Raw genomic sequence first — 25,620 nt, 5'->3', positions numbered from 1 at the left:
ATCGATGGACCGGGCCTGTGCGCACACGCCTGTGGGAGGAATTAGCCACTGCTACATGTTGGTATTTATTTAATGTTGTATTATCTTTAATGGCATGAAAACTAAATGGAGCACATTCGAAATGAATGAGTCGAACGCTTTAATACAGCAGCCTCAAGTCAATATGAATATATTAGGGCATTGAACATGTAGTCTAGGAAATTGTATTTAGGGTGCAGTAATGTTGTTTTAAGTTACGATTCGTGCCCTCGGCACAAGATGTGCCGTTTAATGCTATGTGTTTTTATTTGATGGAGGACTGGTAACATGAGGATCACTTAGATACAGTTTATTTAGTCGTACAGCTGTCCAGCTTGATGAAGAAATAGTGTTTTTACTATTGCCGCTCATTTAATGTACATTTGATAGTCTGTGAAATCCAGGCTAAAGTTTTATCGTCTAATTTTGCTTTTAAGAGCATTACAAAAATAGGAGTTGTGTGTTCATTGCAGTAAATGATGATAGATTTGAGAAATGATGTATTTTATAATGTGATAAACATTGAAATTAAAGGCATGGTTCACCTCAAAATGAAATTTACTCATCCTCTTGTCATTTCAAACCTGTGTGACTTTCTTCTGCATAACACAAAAGAAGATATTTTGAAGAATGTGTGGTAACCAAAACCCACTGATCTCCGTTAACTTTTTCACAAATTTTTTTCACAAAAAATCCCAGAAGTTGGCTTTGTTGGCCTTCCATATTAAAATATTTAAGTAATATTTTCAAAGAATGTTATTTTTTATGATATAGGTCGATTTTATCTAGATAGCACTTAGACTTCATCAGGGTTTTCACAGACTGGCTCACATTTAAACTTCTCGGTCTGTTTGAGCCTGAGCTCTGCTGTGCTTTGAAGCAGCGAGGCTCTGGATTCAACGCTGCTGATCGACACCATCACAAAGTAGTCGTCAGGTCTATTATATGCCAGGCGGTTTTCCCCTGGCACCTCTGGGTGTCGATGGGACACATGCCGGAGACGAGTAGGCCGGAATAAAATGCGTTTGACGCACGGGCCCTGAAAGTCAAACCATTTATGAAAAGCGCCCGCTTTCTGCCTGCGGGCCCAAACTACTTGAAAGTAAGCAGCAAATCTCTTTGATGTCTGCTCCAAATCTAAACGCATTTCAAATGTTGCTACACGTGAGTCAAGGACAAGGCTAAATTGTGTTGTGGTATGGAGCTGTGTGTGTGGGGGGTAAGTAATGAGATTAGTCATTTTGAAAAGTCTTTCGTGTTAAAAGTACACAGTAATTAGAAGTAACTACTAGTTTCTACATACACCGCAGGTCCCCTTACATCGGATTCACCATGTTGTTTCTACAGCACCTCTAAATGGACAAACTGCTCTTCAGAGCATTTCGTAAATACTTCTCATTCGGCAAAGAAGCGAAAACGTGACGACTAAGGCCTGTGAGAGCCACCATAGTGCTTCGAAAGGGAGGGGTGGAGTGAGCCGTTGGTTGCAATTCACAACCTCACCACTAGATGCCGCTAAAATCTCCACATTGCTCAGTTAATATATAGGAGTGGCCAAAAGTGAAGTCTGACAAGCAATAATCATAATGGGCTGTTAAAAATCGTACAGTGTGCACTCCAATTGTCAAAAATTTGGCTAATGCTTAACATATTCTTTTATAATAAGCAATATTGCAACATATTTCTTTTAAAAGTCCCAGTTTCCAGAAATATCAGATTTGGTGAGATTGGCACTGTCTCCATACTGCACATCTGGCTTGAGATCCCCACAATATGTGTGTGTGATGGCTGTCATCCTAAGAGGCAAAGCGATTGTGACCGTTCATTGATGAGCAAGGATAGCAAGAACATCTTGAGCATGCTCGGCTTGCTTAACAGGCTTGAAGCAGGGAAGGAAAGTGTTTCAAAACCAATCAAGTGAGAGATCTTACGACTGTCTCTATGGGCTGTTTGGGTTCAGTCTTATTTTGAGAGCGCGTTCTCCACGGCAATCTGCTGTTGTATCCCGGCAACAGTTATTCTTTACAGTCGCTCTGGTATCCTAGACAGCGTGCCTCTCTAGACTAAGACGCCGCAGATTAGTAACAGTAGGAAGCCAACTAATGCAAGTATGCACACACACATGTGCTCTTTCTTAAGTCTACTTAGACACGTACTTACTCTCTGTCATGCATAAGGAATGCAAAGGGCATCTGGGGAAATAAAAAGTGTTTAAAAAGTTAAGTTTTCAAGAGGGTCGGGAGGAGGGAGCTCTTCAGCACATCTACTGAAAACAGTTGAGGAGAAACAGGGCGGCCATGCTTGATTTAGGCCCTGGTGTTACGATCAGTCTCTGGCGATCGCAAGTGGATGGACATGACAGTGTCACGTCCAGGCTGACAGAACCCAGACGCAGGCAGAAGTGAAGGGGTTAAACAATAGTTATTAAGGCACAAAATAATAAACCCACGATGGGGCAAACAAGAAACTAAACAATACTGACAAACAGAAAACTTCCCACGAGGGGGCAAAACAAAGTTCAGGATAATCTAAATAATAAATCCAAACACAAGGGAAGCAGGAACAAGGTAATCCAGACACGAAGTAGCAACAGGTAATAATGAACAAGGAGTATTAACACGGAGTAACTAGTAAGTACAATGAACCGACAAACAGCAAGGGAATCAGGGACATTAAATAAGGGGAAACTAATGAGGAGCGATAACAAAGGGATCGGGACGGGCAGGTGACCCGACTTAGCAATGAGTGCGACTAGCGGGAAGAGGCATATACAAGTGAGGGAGATGAAACAATAATGGGTTGCTAGACATAGAGACGAGGGGGCGGAGCTACACAGAAGACACGCGGCGAAATGTCAAAACAAACCGCCACGTGTCTCCACACAAGACGAAACACACACACACAAGACATGATATTGTCACGGCTCTGTCCCCGAGGCCCGAATACTCAGGACTGGAAGGACAGGACTGTGACAGACAGATTGACACATTGTTATAACGTGTGTCTCAGATGTGTCTCCTGTGACCAATTGTGATGGGATTTGAAGGGATAGGTCTGTGATTATATACAGAATATATATGTAGCCTTTGTCAGAACTGAATCTTAAAGGGACAGTTCATTATAAAATGAATTCATAATTTGTTCACCATCATGTCTTCCAAACCTTTGTGACTTAATGTCTTCTGCAGAACACAAAAGATGATATTTTGAAGAATGTTGGTAACCAAACAACACTGTCCCCCATTGACTTGCATTGTATGGACACAAAACCACTGAGACATCTCATAAAATAAATAATTTTGTCTTGCACAGAAGTAAGAATCAAATACAGTTTTTTTTACTGACATGAGGGCGAATAAATAATGAACAGTCCCTTTAATGTCAGGTGTAAACGGAGACAACTTCCTCATCCTCTAGGAACGTCAGGTTACTTCCTAGCAATTTTTAAATGACCCAACAAAAAGTCAAATAAATAAATCACATTTTACAAAACCAGGTTTTTTTTTCTATGTAAGTTTTCTTTATAAAGGGAAGTAAATCCCAAGTCTTTCATGCCTTAGAAGTTTTAGAAATCTCATGCCGCTTTCTGAATTTCCCACAATTTTCTTCACTGCCACTTAAGAGACACAGGCCTCTCGACTCCGGACGTCTCATAGACAAGACGTTTGAAGGCCTTGTTTGAAGATAAAAGTGACAGACACTCGAATCCATATTTAGACCGAGTCACTTTTGCAACACTACACGTACCCCAAGCCATCCTTTTTTCTTTTCTACCTCCCCTCAAATGCCCTCACGGGGTTTAATGCCCCATCACCTGCCCCAGCGATACATATCTATACAGTGAGAGTTTGAGCATGTACATGCAGGGATGACCTTCAAATATACCCTCTAGATAGTATAAAGAAACTTTTCGAAGCACCGGATGCAAACTTATGCCACATGAGTCCCGATTTCACTCATTAAAAGCAGTAGTCTACATTTTTGCGAACAAGACCCCATTAGGCTAGCTTGCCTGTAAGATACTCTCATTAATAGCAGACGTACATCAACCCCAGGCTTCCAGTTTCATCTCATCAACCAAAGGGAGTGAAGATTTAAAAGTAACATCTCGCCGTCCACCCTCATACTTTCAGGTTATCGCTACGTCTTAAGCTAGCCCATGCTCTCGCGGCCCATAAACCCGGCTACGCTACGGGCAGGACAGTATTTAATGAACTGATTAAATTGTGGATCGGAGCCCTGCTAGTCAATCTTCGTTTTCTTTGGGACGGGCGGGAAGATCTGCTCTTCTACCCCCTGTCAGGAGGGGTCAGTAAGGAAACACCCCAACCTTTTGTTCCCGTCTGAGCCGTGGCGGCGCGGGATCAATCAAAGTTTTGCACCTCGCACTCGCACAGAGCACGTATTAATCACAGGTAACTCCACGGTTCAAAGGTTTAATTTACGCTCCGAGAGGATGTGGCACGACGGGATCGGACAAGTAGGATTGTCACTTTGACACCGGCGGCTGATGGATGCGTCGTGGCTTAAAGAGAAGGGCCTACCTCTCACCCCACACGCCCGATCCTTCAACCCCCCTCCGACTTGAAGCATCGATTTCCTCTCCTTACCTCAGGTCACTGGTTGGAAATTGAATTGGAAATAGTCGGAAACAGAGGTCTATTATTTCTTGTTCTGGTGGCATTTATTTTTTGTTCATCACCCCCACCCTTTACAAATCCAGCCCGCCCCAACCCACGTTTCAAGACAGCAGAGAAGCTGATGGGAATAGCAGTTACCGCCAGGACACGTTTAAACGACTGTGCTGACTTTGCCTCGTCTAATAACACTGTCCTCCGAAGCGAAAGGTTATGCTCACCCCTGTGGTTTTAGAGCACATCATTATGCCTTTATAGAAGTCTAGCTTCTCTCCCCTTCTCCCCCTCATGGGATCATCACCACTTCTGAGTGAAGGGGAGAAAAAAAAATATTAGTGATATTGAGTTGAGCGGCTCGCTGAGCTATTGAGCAAATATGGAGAAAGGGCATCGGATATGGGAGCGTTGAATGTGAGGATGGGTGGCCGTGATTCCTTTGCTAATTTACAAGTTTTTCTGTTGTTAGGCTTCACGATGTTCTTCTTTTACTGGAGATGATAGCTGAAGGAACTAGTGGAGAACTTCACGCTACTCCACACTTGAAGTCACGCTACTAGAAAATGACGTTGAATTCGCAGCTCTAGTTTTAGCTAATGTAGTTTATCGCTAACACTGGTACGCACTCATAACGTACATTTAGCTACTTTACGCAAGCTACAATACTAACTGTAGCACTCAAGGTGTGAAAAAGGCTTCTGTGCCGTGACACTATAGAAAATAACAATTTTTTTGTCATATACTTTTCTTAAAGTGCCATTTCGTTTCAAAAAAACGTTTTTCCAGAACCATACTACCCAACACAATCCCTTTTAGGAGCCTTTATTTTTTAATATAAAATGTATGTATTTCAAAAATCTATGTATGAAATATATAAAACAGATTGACAGTTAATGTTCGTTTAACATTATTTTGGTCATTCAAATATGTTAATCTAACCCAAATGATTTGTAATCAGATTTTTTTAATTGACGTTTTGTATTTTTAATTTATTTTTTATTGTTTACCTCTCTCTCTCTCCCTCTTTGCTTCAATTTTCAATTTAATTTAAAGGTACCTTTGTGTATAGTATAGGGCTGGAACGATGTCGCAACACACTGAAAAGGTTTCTTTTCTAGTTTATTTCACATTTTTGTCCATAACAGCCTTCCATGACATAATGCATTCTGTGTTTTATAATTTTTCCTTTTCAAATGTTGCAGCATCGTTTCATTCTTATGCCTTGCAGGTCATGGGCACAGCAGATTGTAAACAACATAATTTTTAAAACAACGATATTAACCACTAAGTATGGTGTTGTGTAAAAAGTTCTTTATAGAGTCCATTGCAACTTGTCGCAGATCAGCGTCACAACTAGTGTTGGACAAAAACTACATAAAATGGAAATGATACCCTTTTGTTGTTATGTTGTGTAATAAACGTAATAAATTAGTTGTTCCAGACGTAATTCAGTTACAGTATTGCCAAAGCACTATACTTAAATAAGTACTGACAGGTAATAAACAGTATCATAATAAATACTAAAATAAGATGCTACGTAGAGGTTTACATCAGAAAAACAGTCAAATATACAAATATAAGAGGAGACTTTTAACATGACATTACAAGCAGCAAGAGACAGAAAGAACAGGTTCTCTCGTTCGCTCTCACTCTCTTTCCATATCTCCTTCCGCTATGTTTTATGACAGCCTGTTCCATGTGCCGCTCCCCAGGGAGCTTTAATTGACAAGTGTGTACAATAACTAATCAGCAGTGGAGGGACTGCCCTTTGTAATGATGAATTGACTGAACTAATTTCAGATAATCCTTCACGTTACCCGGCAACGCTGACGCCGCCAATTGATATATGAAATACATGCCGCCCCTCGCTCTGCTCCCTACCAGTCATCTCAGCATCGCTCGTGCAGCGAAAGTGATGCAAGTCCTAATGAGCCGCTGATGGTGCGCTACCAAGATTAAAACTTTCTTAAATCAGTGAACAAACAAACCTCCACACACACCCATACAAAGTAATAGATCAGCATTAAAGGGCAGATTTAAGCGTTTATGTTTTGACTTGCTTATGCTTATCCACTTAATTATTTGTATTTTATAGCAGTTGACCATTTTTAAATCCTACAGGCTTGTTAATGTGAACCCTTTACCCCAGAGGCGAATGTGAAATGAGGTATTGGACAGAGAGATTCTTCCATCCCAATTCTCGGTACAGAAACGCCAACGTTTTTTATTGGATATAAGGAGTTTAATCAGAATCTCTGGTAACACCGAAGGACAATATCAATAAGGGAAAGGACCCTAGAGGAACTGCGCTAGAATATTCCCGGGCAAATATGTAAAATAGGATGAGAAGTATCCACTGGGCAAATACATAATCACTCTTGGAATATTCTACATTCGGAGAATTTCTCGGCTATTTCATCATTTGTTTGTTGAGGGCTATCCATAAAGACCTGCAGCCGAGTGTGCCATTAGCAACAGCAAATCTAAGCGTGTTAAAGGTTGCACGAGGCTGAAGAACTAAGACTGGGGAAAATTACATAGCGTGCAAACTAATTTTCAAGTGGAACATTTCAGAAGTTTGCTCTCGACGGTTTTTAAACAAGTTAAGAAAATGTTATTTGCGAGAAGCCTAACAAGTGTTAATGTTATACTGAATGTGGATTGTTAAAGCTACAATCCGTAACTTTTGGGTTAAAAATAAGAGAGCAAGAACATCACCTTAACCAATATAAATTTGCAACGTAAGCCAACAATAATGATTTATTTGAGTGTATAATAGCTTATAATAATGATTTATAAGAGCACGTATGCATTTAAAAATGCTATCCGAGAAACATATTTCATTAGCCTATCTGATGCATGCCAATATTAGGATATACCCGGGTTGGGAATGGTTGATATTCACTCAGGTTATGTTTGACTGCTGTTTTGGATGCCCTGATGTCTTCTTTTCCCATTTTGGACATCATCCTAATAAGCTTTAAATGGCATAACCACGTGTGGATGTTTCTATCAAGCTGAGCTAGCCTATTTACTGCTATATTACACAGCCCACATGGAGAGTAAAGATGTACCCGCTCAAAGTCAATAGCAGGCTCCGGGTTTCTCTAACCAATTTCCCAGAGTTTTCTCCAGCCTGCATTAAACAGCATCACAATGAGAAAGGGGTGAATAGTTCAAGGTTTATCAGTTCGCAGCACACTGTAATTTTAGCCTGTATACAGCACAGGAGAAATCAAACTCCGTTATTATGAAATCGCAGAGATATGGGACTAGCTTATGTTTTTATTTATGTTTTTGCCACTTTACCTTATCCAGCATTTTTGCTATCAGTAAATGTTAACTCGGCAGATTTGGACATCACAGCTGCATAAAGCAGCTACGAACACACAGCGAGATTAGTGAGTGAATACGGACAGTCACAATGCTTGGACATTGAATGCATTACGATCATGAATCTGCAGCCCCCCTTGCATCCTTCCTTGCGCCATTGGCTGAGCTGATGAAGCTGATTTTAATGTAGATACAAAGCTATAATGTAATACAAGCTTTTTGGAAAAATCATCCTGTTCTTGGATATTTGTTTTCTGTTGACACTGCGATTTTTTTTCCCCCAAAAAATTCTTAAAAATTTTTTGTTCAATATTATTTTGGTCTTTTAAATATGTTAATCTAGCCCAAATGATTTGTATTCAGATTTTTTTAAATATTTTTTTAATTGACATTTTGTATTTTTTATTTATTTTGTATTATTTATTTATACCTCTCTCTCTCTCTCTCCCTCTTTGCTTCAATTGTAAATTTAATTTAAAGGTTCCTTTGTGTATAGTATAGGGCTGGAACGATGTTGCAACACATTAAAAAATGTTTCTTGTCTATACATTTGTACTTAAAATCAAGAATTTCTTTTTTTTTGCAGTGCCACAGATAGCACAAGTATGTCTGTAAGATGTCTGCTAAAGCTTTGTAGATCTGGAAAACATCTGCTGTGTAAAAACATCTAATAAACGTCTTAGAAAAGGCAGTTTTACATACATTCTGAATCATAAACCTCATACGGACATCTTCTATATGACATCTGACAGAGACATATTTCAGATGAGCAAACAACAAAAAGGTGCATATTGCAGATGTAAATGCAGACATCAAATAGACGTCTCTCACAGATCAGGGTTAACAGGTAACAAATACGCATATTTTTAAAGGGATGGTCAACCAAAAAGATTTTTTGGGGGGGGTGAACTATCCCTTTAAAATAGATTTTGGTGAGTTCTTGTCATAATGGGAATAATGTTCTTTAGATGGATAATTATTCAAAAACTAGACTAGCAGTTGGTATTTTACTTTGAAAAACTTAAATTATCGCCAAAAAGTTTGAGGGTGTACCAAATTTATTAATTTCTAATAGTGTCATGGAGTCATAATGGTTATTTAGACCATTTCTTCCACAAACAAACTTCTAAACGTCTTGAAAACGCTCTTCCCATGCCAACGCTATGCATTTGCTTTCATCTCTGTCTTTCCCCCTCGTCCTTATGTCATAAATCTTGTTCACTCACCTCTCGTCCTCTGTATCAGCTTCACTTAGTTGCCCAAAAGAATCCCAAAAGGCCAAACCGTTCACTCTGTCACTGTTATGACTGATGTGAGACTCACGCCTGTTCGCTTTTAACCTCTTAATGAAGTTTGTTGTCTCGTGCTGTGGTCCACTGCGTCCTACAGAAACGGGGAAGAAATGAGGTTAATGATTTGAGCGCAACCGCAGCGACACATTATATAACCAAAAACAAAGCAAATAACCAAGACAGGGTAAGACAGAGAACAAAATAATAGACATAGCCATAAATGTAATGAAGAAAAAAGAAATCCATATAATACCCCAGCCCAAAGAGGCCAGCGAATGGCATTATGGAGGCAGACAGTATAAATAGCCCTGCAGTATTGTAAATGTTTATATACTACAGCGCGTGTGGACGTCGCGCGGGGGTCTGAAGATTTATGGCCGGTGCTGTAATACGTTGAAGCCGACACAAGGTAGCAGGTCATATTTCACGCGTGTTATCATATCGAGTGTAAATTTGCTGTGAAGTATACGGTGGAGATAAAACATTTTAGGCCGTTTCTTCTACTGTTTCCACCCCTGCACAATTGAATATAAGGCTCGAGCCTCCCACACGTGACAGATTTGAAACGTGCGTGGCCAGCAATATGTTCAAGGACCCTGGTCGTGGGGTCGTCAACCACGGTCAAAATTATTATTTTAACAGTAATTCATTTCACAATTAATACATTAAAAACATGTGTGCGGGTTATAAACAAATGCAAGTTCGCAAGTTATTTCCAAAAAATTAAAATATTATCACTATTAGTTTTAAATGTCAAATCTCTATAATATATAAAATCGTTTGTATAAAATAAATGTATGTGATAATAATTTGTACAGAATAATATTATTATTTAATATCTAAAATTACTTAATTATTATAAAATGATTTGATTATATTTATTTAATGTAAAATTACAATATTTTTTGACTTTATAAATTATTTTTTGGCCTGAGCCATCAGATAGCGCTATTAGAGCGCTCAGATAGCACGCTCAATAACTTCTCCTTTCAACTTCATCTGTGATCGAATGGTGACACAGAAAATGTGTTGGCCATTTGCTTCAAGTCCGTCTATGATTTATACCGGCTGTCTGAAGGCCATCTCTGCAGCCGGCTGTTTTTTATGTGTTGACCTAGCAGTTAACTGCAGGCGCAACGGCAACGCCGTACATCTATTTACATTACAGCGCGTGCGGAGATTTAGCTCGCTCACGTACCACATTGAGGATTTATTGTCTCGACGTTGTGAAATAAGCAACAATCAGGATCATTCGTTCAAACTGACATTAAAACAAGTTAACTAGTTAAAGTTGAATTATTTTGCACTCCTTGTATTATTACTTTTGTAATTGATTATAATGAAGCTGTTTAACGTATACATGCCAGCTTGGTATTGTAAGTGGCCTCTTAATCATTATGCAACGCTTTTTCATATCACATCTAATTACACAACATTTTTTATTAGCTTGCGTTAGGTTTATGTAACCTTGGCACGGTGTAAATTGTTTGCTTATTTTTTCCTCCTCTTACACACATTTTCATGCCCTTCTGTTTTATCGAAACTGCCAAACGTCTGTATGCTGTTTATAGATTAATCTGCTTGGCCATACCCTCGCTAAACTAATCCACTTCTGATCGTTTCAGATTAACCCACAGTTGTTAAACTCCTACAGACTTGCGTTAATCTGTCATGAGAAAGTTTATCTTAGTTTGACAGCAGGCTGAAGATCTCCCATCGCAGCTGCCAAACAGGGGTCGCAATTGATGCGAATATAATCAATTAGTGTCTGTACAAAACAATATATGTTGTATAATGAAATGAGCTACGTAAATCTACCGTGTTTGTTCTGTAGGTTAATTACTTTAACCTTCCGTGTCTGTTTGTTTAGGTTGCGTTTTGTTCCGTGCGGTAATTGTTGTGTTGTTTTTAATTAGTGTTCGGGGTGGCACGCCGCTTTCAAAGCTCGGAATCTGGCCTGCCAAGTGGAAATGGCAGAAAAATCCATCTTAGCCCACCTTTATCTGTATGGATCGCTTATCTGCTCGGTAAACCCGAACACTTTACTTTTTAGGTGTGCTCAGTGAATTATCGCACGGCCGGTAATTCTCCGGTAATGTGTTTGTTCATTCGTATGTTCCTTTTCTATCAAGATGCTAATATTCTTCATCATTTTCCCTTATCTCCGCCTCAGACAACGGAATTTACGCAGCACGCCCAAGAGCAGATTTAGGAACGACCCACGAAACACTGTTTAGGCGCGATTGACAGTTGCCATAGTAACCAACCTCAGGCTTTCACAGATTAGTGTCCTTTTACTCGTCCGCGTTTTTTGGGCAAGTGAGGATGAGCTGCAAACAGTGCCAAACGTTTCGGTTCTCTTTCGGTTGAGGACAATGATTTACAAACTTGGCCCGGATCACCTCCCGCACTGCACTCAGCATGGCTTTGGCTTATCTGAAGCTGCAGGATCTCAGGATCTGATTGTATTTTTTGTCTGCAAGAACCATCCACTGGGGCTCTCCAAACATGCAGACATCTGCGGATGGTTCTTGCAAACAAAAAGTACAATCAGGGGTGACCAAATTGTAAAATTGTGTTGTGGCATTGTCTTATTTACTGTTGAAAACAGTGGTTGATCAAGGCCTTTAGAATGATAGGGTGTGGTGGTGAGTAGTATTAAGACTCTTGGACCTGGTGTTGCATCTAAAGGAGTGGTTCCCAACGGGGGGGCCGGGCCCACAAGGGGCCCCAGCTTACATATTTTTTAATTATACAAAATAAGCATTGAAACCCAAAGATATTTCTTATTATTTGGCCATTTGTCTGATGAATAAATGTTTTTCCTGTTAATGTCAAGCTCTAAAATTGGGTTGAATTAGAGTTTTTTTGAGTGAGACTGAGGGGGGCCTTTGAATATTGTTAAAAACAATGGGGGGGCTTCGAGTCAAAAAGGTTGAGAACCCCTGATCTAAAGCAATGACTTTCAGAAGTTTCTATGTTTGGCACAACACTTTCTGGATCCTCTAGCTGTAGATATTCTGTCATCGTCAGTGCTTGATTTTTTTTTCTCACAGCAACATATAGTCTATTCACAATTGTTTTAATTCTGCATTCTTCAGGCAAAGCTCCTGTAATGAAGATAACAAATATCAGTCATGATATTAAACAATTAAGAAGTTGCTTTCAGTCATATCGCAAGGACGTAAATTGCCCGAGACGTCGAGCTACCGATCTCCTTCTCCCCTCATCATTTCGGAGCTTAATTTGTGATGTATTAAACAAAACTCTTTCTAGCCGCCGAAGTTGATGAAGCCTGATAGCGGTAATTTTTCCAGACACCATCACCAGCTGGAGGGGCTGGACCCTTTATCAAGGACACAGGGGAGTAATGTGCAAATATCAAGTGTAGTATGCAAATGTCAATTAAAAGCACGCTGGAAAGGTGCATCAGCACCTTCATACCGCTGTGATAAACGGTGTGTGTTAAACAGTCTTTTCGAGTTTGTGTTGCGTGTTGTGAATATGCGATGATGAAAGCACAAGGTGTGTTTTTGAACATTGTTTTCATACATTGTGCTGTCGATAAATGTACTTGCTTGCTTATTTGTGGACTGAAACTGTGGCATTGACTGCAGTTGACTTGCAATACCATATGTTCCTCAACGCAATGAACATTATATATGTAGCCTAACACTGTATGTAGTATGATGTAATATAATCTTTGTTGCGTTCAGATTTTTTTATGGATTGTATCCAAGAGTACGTGTACGTGTGCATGGATCGCTGTAGTTTGTACCCAGTGAGCTCTTAGAAATGTATAAATAATTGTAAATAAAGGAATTGCTCTATTTGTTTTTAATAATAATAATGCTTAAAATGTTATGGTTAGTCTGTTTAAATGAAATTAATAAATCATTTTAAGAATAAATTTGTAAACCATGTATTTATTATTATTATTAAATATTATATCATTGTTATTTTTATCTTTATTGTTGAATATTATATATCAATCATTTTCGATAGTGTCCATTTATGTTATCCATTTAGTTAAAATAAATGTGTGTGTAGGATTTCCCAACAGTCTGTTTTATTTTCTCACATGGGTCCCTTGGCAATGTTTTATTTCCTATCCCTGTCGAAAAGAATGATGATAACATTCTTTGGCTGATGGTATTTTTATACAACGCTCTGAGATTCTCAAAACTTTGGAAAAACTAGATTCAAGCTGAAACGCGGAGTAAAAATCCCAATATTAAAAAGAAATGCATTTATTTCTGTCCCGCTTTGTTTCTGAGATTTTGATTTATAGAACATATTACTGTCGCACTCTTTCTGTCATAAGCATTATTCCATTCAACTGACAGCTATTGGACAGCTGCTTGTGTGGATTTCGGATGCTTTCACGGCGGCGCTTATAGCTGAAATATTGAGGTGAAACACATGCGGCATTAAATTCATACAGGTCAGATTCATACATTAATCCACCCTGATCAAAGTCCGATCACCCGTTTCCCAGAGCACTGCGAGACCTGAAGGCCAAGTGCTTCTGAAGCTGTCCAGGAACAGTGCCACCCCACCTTCGGATAGGAACTATCCCTCCAGGCGTTGTGGAAGGCCCATCCTGCCCTTTATTTTCCAGTTCAGGGCTTGCTTTTTTGCAGATAAATGCTCTCGGATGTAACGTGACAGATGTCACAATGCATTGCCTCTATTTTGATACATACCCTCTGATCCTGCCACAAACTATAAAGAGTGCGCACGAGGGCCAAGCCGTCCCCAGACAGCCGGCTGACATCTGTGATTATTTTAGAGCACGTCACAAGCCGCGGCGAGACACGTACCCAGCCCGGTTCCAAAAGATGGCCACCCACTAAAGGAATATTAATAGGCAAGCTTCGGAGTCACCACAGCATTGAGGACTTAGCTAGACTCAATAGACACATCCGTCCCATTGACATGTATTCAACAAGATCAATGGATGGGATAAAGTTGTAGCTTTAGTTGGTTCATATGGCTGCGGATGACTTTAAGCCAGCGATTTTGTCACTTATTCATTCTCATGTCATTCAAAACCTGCCTTTTTTTCTGTGGAGGACAAAATAAGATATTTTGAGAAATGCTTTTTTGTCCATACAATGGTAGTCAATGAGGGTCAATGTTGTTTGGTTACCAAGTTAGGTTATGCCAGTATTATTTTCATCCCTTTTATGGGAAAACTTGTCGTCCTTTGAAATTATTTTGTATGACTGGCGTAGTGCCTTTATAATTGTCATGACCATTTATGCATAACATTCAAGGTTTAGATGGAGCTACGTACCCCAAACAAACGACTGGAACGGACAAAGACGGTCAGAAACGACTCTCTCTAGTTTAAATTCAAGGTCAGTCATCCCAGTCGTTGGGTTCTATCTGCGCCCTCCACAATTTTGTTGAAACGGCTTGCGCTTTTTTCCATTAAACCCATCCTCTGAGCACATCAACTTAGTAATATCACCTTAGGCCTACCCTGCGTTACCAACATGGGGTTGAACCCAATTATCCCCCAAATTAAAATGAGCAGACTTGGCACAGGGAGCGATTACTGCTGTGACTTCATTCCGCAAGCTAAATGGGCCAAGCAAAAACAGTCCCTGTTTGCACATGCTGGCCACGAACCAACAGGAGTGTTTGGGTTGCGCTTACATATGGCAAAGTACGCTTGTAATGGTCAGGTGTGAGGTTACCGTAGTCATTCAACTCGGTTTGTTGGTTTGTTTTTGTTGTTTTAGAAGACAGGAAGCTGTTCGTGGGGATGCTGAACAAACAGCAGACGGAAGACGACGTCTATCGTCTTTTCGAGCCATACGGCATCATCGAGGAGTGCACTGTTTTAAGAGGTCCTGATGGGAATAGCAAAGGTGGGATTGTTTTGCTTTTTTCTCAAGAAAATATTATGTTGTTTGTTCTCGATAAATTGTATGTTGTAGGCACAGTGTTAAAAGAACAGTTCATCCTAATTTAAAGGGAAAGTTTACCCAAAGATCTAAATTCGGCCTAAATTTACACACCCTCAAGTTGTTCCAAACCAATAAAATGTCTGTTCCGATGAATACAGAGATAGATATTCGGAAGGCTTGTACTGAAACAGTTCTTGGCCACCATTGAGTACCAAAGTAGGAAAAATCACTTTATAATTTTCATTGTTCTGTTGAACACACAAGAAGATATTTTGAAGAATGTAGGAAAGCAAACAGTTCTGGGGTAGTTTTGACTACCATTGTCATTTTTCTTGCTATGGTAGTCAATGGGGTCCGATAATTGTTTGGTTAGAAGCATTCTTCAAAATATCTTTCTATATGTTCATTAGAACGGAAATTGATATAGATTTAGAACAACTGGAGGATGACAGAATTTTCATTTTGGGTTAAACTGTCCCTTTAAGACTCCGTCATTATTTATAATTGTCTTTTCCTTTTGCCATTTTTGGACCAGAACTAATTCAAACATTTCTAGTTTCATGTACAAAACTACATTGTAAAGGTTTGGAATGACATGGAAGTGAGTCAATTAAAGTTAAAAATTTTGGGCGAACAAGTTCCTTTAGTTATTTCCGTTTTACTTTTTCTGTTGTCAGTCTGAGTCGCTCATTCAACATTAAAGACTCATCAGAGGCTTTTTGTAGCTCTACAGAAAAGCAAGTATTTGAGCGGTAAACTTTTTATAGACTCATTGTTTGCCCACCAAGGCTTTGGGGACACTAGACGACTCTAATACAGCCTGGCATTTGGCAAAGCATCGTGGGAGTTGAAGTTTTCTTGTTACGAAAACTGCTGAAGGGCTATTTATGCTATTTTAGGGGATGGATCTGTGAATATCCAGTCTTATGGAAGCAAAGAAAAAAGACAGCTGTCATTATGTTCTTGTATAATGAGACAAGAAATCTACATTCGTTTTGCTCCTAATTTGATGTGACTTCTAATTTAAGGCCTGTTTCAGCAAAAAATGGTCAATGACATTTATAATGTTTTAGGATCTATCTTTAATATGTTGACTGGCGTTGTTTATGGCTCGCCACATTGGTACTTCATTGCCCTTCGAGAACCAAATTGGTTTGAATTTTCTTTATGAATATCTGTTGTGAAGTTGAAAATTATGTTGTGGCACTGAATAGCTTCAGCGCTACAGTTTGTAGCCCAAATTGTCTTGTGTCATTCTTTGGGTTTTAATGTGGTGTTCTACGTTGTTAAAGAGAAAGTTCACACAAAAATACAAAATTCTGTCATCATTTATTCACGTCCGTGTCAAAATCTGTAAATGACTCTTTCATCTGTGGAACACAAAAGAAGATATTTTGAAAAAATGTCTCAGTGGTTTGGTGTCCAAACAATGGAAGTCAATGGGGGCCTTTGTTGTTTGGTTGCCAACGTTCTTCAAAATATCTTCTTTTGCGTTCTGCTAAAGAACAAAAGTCAAACAGGTTTTAAATGACATAAGGAAAGGTAAATAATGTTTTGTGTTGAACTATTCCTTTAAAGGTATTAATTTTGTGTTTGTTGTGTTGTTTTTTCAGGCTGTGCCTTTGTGAAGTTCTCCACACACGCTGAAGCTCAGTCTGCGATCGGTGCCCTTCATGGCAGCCAGACCATGCCAGTGAGTACACACTAATGCGTCAATTCTTGCTTACTTTCTTCCCTAGTCTCTGTTGGAGATTTACAGTCACATGTTTTTTGGTTCAAGATTACGTATTATGATGTTCAGTTTAATGCGAATGTTTGAGCCATCAATGCTGTCCAATAAAAATATTCATTGATTTTATTCAAATGTGCGATCTCTAAAAGGAGTTATTCTTAAAAGGTTTTTCTAGTATAATATACTTTATAAGAATATAAGATAAGATAGGATTGACAGCCAATCGAAATCCATTCGAATTTAAAGGGCTAGTGCATTTAAATGTGAAACTACAGCACATGAGCTACAATAAACATAACATTATCGTTCGTTGTTGTAGACGCGTTATTTATCGTCTTTATAGCGTCAACAGCAGGGTGCTAATCATGCCATTCTAACCAGCCAAACCTTGACCTCTAACCTAGCGTAACGCTAGTTTGTTCTAGCTGTCTTTCGTAACCCATAGCAACAACTGAATATTTTTTTAAAGCAGGCCATTAAATAAACCAACAACGAACACTACCTTCAACTTCCAAACTGCATACTTAGGTATATTGTTTACGTTGAATAGGTGCATAGCTAGCGTGTCAGCGCGTGGCCTTTGTCCGGTTGTTTCAGTCTTGAGTACTGGATGCTGAGCCATAAAAAAGCGGCTATTCAGCACAGCCTGTCTGAATCACAGTGCTATTCAGCCACACAAACATTGTTCTGCTCTCAGAAACAGCTCTCACGCTGCTGTTTCATTTTGTGAAAGACTCTGCTGGAGACAGGGAGAACCTTGGATTGTCAAAATGCATTTTTTTATGCGTTTTTTATTTCGGAAAACAAAATGTCATAGTTACATTCAACGAATAGTTCTCCCAGAATGAAAAAATCTGTCATATTTGACCTCTTAAAACCTAGAGTACTGCATGACTTTTAAGGAAAGAGTTTATTTTTCAGTTCAGTTTGTTCCTAATGTAAAATTTGCATTTCATTTTAGGAGACCTAAAGTAAAGTTCATGTTCCTTCTGTAGTGCATTTTAGAGGTTCGATCCCCATCCACTTTCATTGTATGGAATAAACAGTCTTAAAAACTTCTTTGTGTCACAGAAGAAAAAACATCACACAAGTCGAGGTCGAAAGTATAAGAACCTTTTTTCTGGGTGAACTGTCCATTTGAAACAGAGAAACAGGCAAAGGTAGATAGATCTACGGAGTGATTTTTTCCTCTCAGTATAACCTATGGGTCAACCGTGGTGCAAATGATTCAGGGACATTGAAATGTAAACCACAGCCCCAAAATTCCTCACACACACTCAGACATCCTTTTCTCTCTCTCTCTCGTCTCTCTCCTCCGTTCATCCTCCCGGGACATTAGGCAATAGACTTGTTTACCTCACCTTTCACCACATTGACTGGTGAATTATTCATTGGCATGTACTAAGGGTGGGAGTGGAGGACAGAAAAAAGAGAGAGAGCGAGAAGGTGAGCAAGATAGAGAAATAAAAAGAGAGGGGAAAGCGAGCAGGAAGCTCACGGGGCAGGAATGGAAAGGTTTATAGTCATCTCGGAAGGTAAATTGATTATGGAAAACCTCGCCGGGCTCCATTCTCTCGAGTCTGAAGTTGGAGGGGGAGGGGTCAAGACTCGCCAGGCTCCCAGGTGCCAAAGTGAGATCTTTAGCTGAGATAATGGAGTTCTTCTCGAGGCAGGGCTTGATAAAGCACTCATCCATCTGTGCACCCTTCAGAGGAAGCCAGGCGGAACTTCGCGAACTTAACAAAATCACCCACCAGCCAGAATCACACGAAACATGCAGTTATTGCGCTAACAGAGTGTTTTAAACATACGAACGCGCCAGACCCTGCGTCCAGATTTGCATACTATCCCTCCTAAATACTCATTTGACGCACACTAAAACGTTACACTTACTCGTAACAAAAATGACGTAGGAGGCAAATCGGGACGTAGCAATTGTTCCAGTATAAAATGATTCGACTGTGCACGCTACTAGCATTATGTTACGCCAAGCGTCAAAAACAGATCCATAATCAGAACAGATAAAATTAATTTATTATTTAGGGTTTTTGTCTCATTTTCCAGTTCAGATGTCCAAAACATGATAAATTGTGTAACATTTTTTTTAGAAGCACAATTACCTTTAGTCTTGTTTTTATGATGCTTAATAAAGATGCTCTGTTTTTCCACAAATGCGTTTATCTCGCATTTGCCAGTAGGTCAGCCAGACAGGTGGTCCCGCCCTAAAGCTACATCATTGGTTGAGCCAGTTTTGCTGCTTTGGCTGAGAACTGAAATGTTTTGAAAGCTTTATAGTGATCGTTTTTTCATGAAGAGAAACAACCCACAAATATTTAACTTCCATTTCCGTGAAACAGGTATATAATAAAGTATTTCAGAATTTGATTCACTTCACCTTTAACAAAAACACCCACCAGGCTCTCCAGCCCTCATTTTTTCTTCACACTGGTGCTCTTACTGTAGTTATTACAACGCCGATGTCCAGTCAAGAAACGAAAGCTAATTCGTTTTAAATACGCATGCATAAAGTGGCCTCTTAATAAAGTGCTTGTGGGCAGCGCTGAAATTGGCCTTATTGCAGAAATGCTTGACTCTTAAAGTCCGTTCCATCTTATATTGAACTCGTATCCCCCGGCAGGTCACAGTTGCACTCTCTGTGCATTTATTTCATGCACATGCATGCACACGTAGTCCCCTTTCAACATTTCTGCCTGTGTTTTTGTCACTTTCTATCTCGCTTTCGCTCGCTCGCACAGCCATGAGCAGAGGTCAGATCCACATGCACAGATCTAATTATATTTGCATGTTGTGTGATTGAATGTGGCGTGTGTATGCATGAATGTATATATACGCATATATTATATGTAAGAGTCATTTCTTTCCTCATTTATTCGCCCTCATTTCAAACCTGTATGGCTTTCTTTCTTCTGCGTAACACAAAAGAAGATATTTTGAAGAACGTTGGTAACCAAACAATATTGGACCCCATTGACTTCCATTGTAATGGAAACATTTCTCAAAATATCTTCTTTTGTGTTGCAGCGACAGAGGAGTCTTATACAGGTTTTTAATGAAATCAGGATGACAGATTTGGTTCATTTTTGAGTGCACTTTCCCTTTAAGATGATTTCGCACTCCATTGACGAGTCCCTTTAAAAGTGTGATGTCCAAAGAGACCAGCAGGGGGCAGGGCACCATCGAACCCGCGTTCTGACCAAGCAATCAATCCAAACATGAAAACAGTCATCCCCTGTACGTGTGTGTGCGACACTATGCATGTACAGTACGTGAGACAGAGAGGGTTTGAGGCAGGCGTTGGACATGCACTCTGTATTCCACGCACGCCTGCCCCCTGAGCCTCCGCGCCCCCACCCTCCGTGCTCCGGACATGGCGCAATTAAAAATGTACACCCGCGTGTGGTAAAGCAAATTGCCGAGCTTCAGGAAGGCCTTGTAGAACGGAAGACCAGGGACAAAATTATGCTCTGAGAAGGTTGGGGGGGTCAAGGAACTCTAGCCCCCCGTTTCGGTCTCATTTCCACCTGAGTGTATACGCCAGGGATTGGCCGTATTTCAACAAATACAGGAAAATGAAACTGTGGCAGCTATCTGATATTACAATCTTGGTTTAGGAGAGTTTGCGCCTCCGACCGATTGCCAATGTCTATGGTTGAATGGAAATGTGTTCAGCTGTATTTTCATTTCCTCATGACTGGCTGGAGGAGAAAACTTCTACTGTATGAGAAAAATCCAAAATAGCAAATGTTGACTACACGATAAATGGTCTTCACAACATGTCAGAGCTTTTGGGCTTGAGCTCCATTATGTCAAGCTAGCAGTTTACATTTTTTAGATTTGACATCACATTTTTACACCTATAATATAATGTTAAATAATTTGTATTTAACTTTGATTGGATTACACATTTTGTATTAAGGCATCAGGTTGTCATGTTGCTTGGCAAGAGTCAACAGATAGTCAACTCTGTTACCATACAGTATTACTATATTTATTTACATTATATTTTACACTTAAATAAAATCTCGGTTGTGTTTATCTTTGATTGTATTGGAAGTTTTATATAAAGGCATCAGGTTGTAATCTTGCTTAGCAACGGAAAACAGATTGTCAACTCTGTTACCATTCAGAATTACTTTTTTACATCATATTTTTACACCTAAATAAAATCTCAGTTGTGTTTAACTTTGAATGGATTGCACATTTTGTATTAAGGCATCAGGTTGTCATGTTGCTTGGCAAGAGTCAACAGATAGTCAACTCTGTTACCATACAGTATTACTATATTTATTTACATTATATTTTTACACCTAAATAAAATCTCAGTTGTGTTTAACTTTGAATGGATTGCACATTTTGTATTAAGGCATTAGGTTGTCATGTTGCTTGGCAACAGTCTACAGATATTCAACTCTGTTAGCATACAGTATTACTATATTTATTTAAATTATATTTTACACTTAAATAATATCTCAGTTCTGTTTAACTTTGATTGTATTGGATGTTTTGTATAAAGGCATCAGGTTGTCATGTTGCTTAGCAACGGTAAACAGATTGTCAACTCTGTTACCATTCAGTATTACTTTGTTTACATCATATTTTTACACCTAAATAAAAACATTTTGTATCAAGGCATCAGGTTGTTATGTTGCTGGGCAACAGTCCACATATAGTCAACTCTGTTAGCATACAGCAGTACTATATTTGTATTGTTTTACATAATATTTTAAACCTGAAAAAATCTCTGTTGTATTTAACTTTAAGTGGATGGCACAGTATGTATTAAGGCATCAGGTTGGCATGTTGCTTGGCAACACTAAATAGATAGTCAACTCTGTTAGTGCTTAATGTTTTATTATATATATTTTCTACCATATAACTATATTTTTAGTAATATAGTATATTTAGTAATATATTTTCATATTTTTTAGAATTATATAAAAGTTGGTTCGTGCAAAATACACTTTTAAGTTTCAAATTTACACAAACTTGAAAATCAATTTCAAGGTGTAAATCTTTATCAGCATGCAGTGCAGGTTTTCTTACATCAGAGGGAGGTGCAGAATAATCCATTCTTATTACCTTATTCAGACTTAATGCCCAGAGACAGATGTGTGTAGTTAAAGTAATATCAGATATACGGCTTAGTTAGTGTCGTTTACGACCCACGTCCACACCGAAACCTCGAGAACCGGAACGGCACCCCCTACATCCAAGCTTCTCGTAAAGATGGAACCTCGCTTTGATTTCAGGCCCTGTTTTTCCTCTTTTCACTGCACATTTTATTCCCACAGTTTTACTCCCTCCCTCTCTCCTGAATCCATTTCGCTGGGCCCTGGGCCTGTGGGAATTCCAGCGGGTGCTCGGCGGCTTAAAATTTAATGAGAGTTTTTACTTCACAGATCAAGCACCACTCTCTCTTCCTCTCTCTCTCTCTATCACTTTTTCGTACAAACACACAGCCTATATCTTGCTGGACCAACAAACCCTCGGCCCTGATATTCATGGAATGGCTTACAGCAAACAAACAGCCCAGAACGGATTGGACAAACACCAGATTGTGGTCAATCGGAAAACAATAGATTTCTAAAAAAAAGTCTTGTGGCTGCAGAAAGACGGACAGTGAATTTACTTTTTGATCAGGCTTTGCTCAATGGTTTTCGCGAGGAACATTATAATTTGTTTTTTAATAATATCTCAAGGTGATTTAAGAGTGTCAGTCTGTAACTTTTGCCTCTGTCGCCATCTCTGTTAGAAACATAGAATTCCGGTTACTAGCGAAATCGTTTTCTTATAGGTGGGTTGAAGTCAAATGAAGTCAAACTAATATTGCCCACAAAACCTGACAGCTGTGTGTTGACTTCATCCCTAAGTGTTAGAATCCACCGACAACTTAATACCACTAGCTCAAGAAGTTTATCAATCGAAAAACTGCTGCAGGTCCAAGTGCCAAACTTTTAAAGCATCTCACCGGTTAGAAAAATACCTAAAACTCCCCCGAGGTTATAGCCAGAAATCACTTAAACTGCTTTGGTGATAAAAACCTGAAGGTATACAAGATAAGCCTTTTTGTTGGAGATTTCAGCCTCTTGCACTCTGAGTTTGTGAAGTCTTCGCGAAGCCGCGTGGTACGATTCCTGACCCGTATCCAGCAAAGGTCCATTCGGTTTAGTCATCCGGCATGTCTAATGAGCAGTGGCTGAATACATTGACAGTGTCCCTGGCATTGATATACTTACCAACCAGTGAAGGAAACAATACAATATAACAGTTTTGGGAAGGCTGAGGGCATGAAAGTTCAAACGGAGCAAAATCGAAAATCAAATCTACATGTATCTTCCCAAGCGATTATCTTTCTCTGCGTTTCTGGCAAGCTACGAACGCCCACAGGAGTGGAGCTGCGTGTTTTCGGAGCCAACGTTGTTAAGCTTAGATGTGCAACGTTATTGCCTTGTGCTTGGCCCTCGTAGTGACTGATTTTCAAAGCATTCTGAGAAGACAACAGAGAGCGCAAGAGTGGGAGTCCACTTTTTAGCAGCCATCATTTTGAGTATTTTTCCAGTTTGATTAATCGGCATTTAAAGGTTCTTAACGGTACACAACTTTTGAGGGGAAGATATTTGTTTCCCATGATTCATTGCAAATGATGAAATCATGTCATAATTGATAGTATAATATAAACAAAAATGTATTTAATGATTTTGCATGAATAATGCACTTTAAATGTATTGCAAATTCAGCTATTAAACTACGACTGGGTTTTTATGCCAACATGGCTTGACAATCTGCCAGCTCCATCCTGAAATGTTCATTTGATTTTTGTCAGACATGGACATCAGTCAAAAGCATTACTTAGACCAAGCCCCCCATTCATTGCATGGCTTGTGCCCTCACCTGATATCCCCCCACGATTGTGACCGCTTATCGATATTTTACCGTCAAATTCAGCCTCTTATCTTACCTGATGCACAACCTTTCTCCACCGTCGGATCACAGTCATATTTCGGCCTTTTCGGCGAAATCGATTCAGCAGGTTTTTACCTCCGGACAGCGGCGCGAGAACAGGGGATGTTGCAGTCTGATAAAGGTCAAGTGTTGCATGGAGTCATCGGTAGATTCATAATGAATGTGAGCGAGGCTCTGGCGGCAGGTGTTTCATTACCGCGGTACGGGAGAGAACGAGAGAGCTAGACTTAGAAAGCCGCACTCCTCCAAGGTCAGAACGCGACCGTCGGTGGCCTTGTCAATCTGAAAACACACCCACGTTCTTCTCCTGATCCGTTTGATCTTTCATGAGCAATATGATAGCATATCAAGTAACAAATCTGAAATGGATTTGTAAAACAGAGCGCCTCAGGGCCACGTCATGCTGCAAAGGATTGTGTCAATCTACCGATGTAACAAAGATGACATACTGTGATATGTTTTTTGGGGGGGAAAGGGGAGCATTGTATAAACATGAAACATTGTCTTTGGATTTTGGTGGGCAGTAAGCTATAATGCAGACGTTTGATGAATTATGAAATACTTCTGTCAGCTGTTCTATTGATATGTTTCATAGGGATGCATCTAAACGGCCTCTGCTTATTGAAAACTCAGAGTGAAAATTTTAGTTATGCCAACTACAAATAAACATATTTAATTAATGTAGGATTTTTGTTAAATCAGCAGTTTTTAAAGGTTACTTGCATTATCAAATAAATGAAATGAAAATGAAAATATTTAAAAAATATTATTGTAAAAATGTAATGTTGTATTATGTTTACTAATAATAATAACAGCAATAAAGCATTATTGTTATGATGATGATTATTTATGTACTTTTTATTTATTATTTGTTTTGTGTTTTTAAAAAATAGCTTTTAAATAACAATAAAACATGGCTCCGCCCCAAAATCAAACCATTACTTAGGCGAATTGGTTGCGAATTGGTCTGGCTGGTCCGGATGATGAAACCAAACAGCGTTGTTTTAAAAATCAACATTATGTGTTTTGCACCCTTATTTTGACATATTTTGGATAAATTTCTACGAATGGCTACAGTGTCAAAACATATTAAGATGTGATTGGGAAAACTATTTTAAGATGGTAGAAAAAACACCCATTACATAAATACACGTAATAATGTAATAACTAGTTTTTCACTGGAAGAAGAAGAATTGATCTCTTATACCAGGGACATGTTATTCTGCTCTGAATTCTTTTGCATGTCACAGCTATGTAGAAGACCTGAATCTACACTTGTAGTTTTATTTATTTGGAAATGGTGCGAATGTCCCGTTTGCAAAGCGGGAGGTTAAACGTAGCCTGCCCTCTCTCCTCAGACTGGCTCCGATTCTCTCCTCCCCCAGGGTGCCTCGTCCAGCCTGGTGGTCAAGTTTGCAGACACGGACAAGGAGCGCACCATCCGCCGCATGCAGCAGATGGTCGGCCAGTTCGGCATCTTCAATCCTGCCATCGCCCTGCCCTTCAGCACATACAGCACCTACGCACACGCGGTGAGTACTCTCCCTACGGCCCTCTGTGCCCGGCACGCTTTGATGATCTCATCCGTGCCCACGCTCACCCCCCTTCCCCATGTGCACACGGGTGTCTGTGGCATACAAACAGCCTGGGATGACTCAGAATATTCCATACGAAGATCTTCACAAAACATGACAAAAACTATGCTATGG

General features: G+C 39.5%; 1 protein-coding gene across 6 annotated transcripts in view; it reads left to right on the top strand.

Annotated features, from left to right (window-relative positions):
* The window catches only part of celf5a (cugbp, Elav-like family member 5a), a 174,786-nt gene that overhangs the window by 127,045 nt on the left and 22,121 nt on the right, over positions 1-25,620 (top strand). For 4 of the 6 annotated variants that reach the window (XM_056759888.1, XM_056759886.1, XM_056759887.1 and 1 more), the window contains exons 4-6: positions 15,028-15,156; positions 16,809-16,888; positions 25,297-25,443. In XM_056759888.1, coding sequence (XP_056615866.1) covers positions 15,028-15,156; positions 16,809-16,888; positions 25,297-25,443 — 356 coding nt within the window. Of the gene's footprint in view, positions 1-15,027; positions 15,157-16,808; positions 16,889-25,269; positions 25,444-25,620 lie in introns of all 6 variants that reach the window. The other 2 variants (XM_056759884.1, XM_056759883.1) reach the window with 1 other exon arrangement.

The sequence above is a fragment of the Triplophysa dalaica genome, chromosome 10 (assembly GCF_015846415.1).
Source record: "Triplophysa dalaica isolate WHDGS20190420 chromosome 10, ASM1584641v1, whole genome shotgun sequence".
In the NCBI taxonomy this organism is placed as follows: domain Eukaryota; kingdom Metazoa; phylum Chordata; class Actinopteri; order Cypriniformes; family Nemacheilidae; genus Triplophysa; species Triplophysa dalaica.
This window is presented reverse-complemented; position numbering and strand designations above follow the sequence as displayed.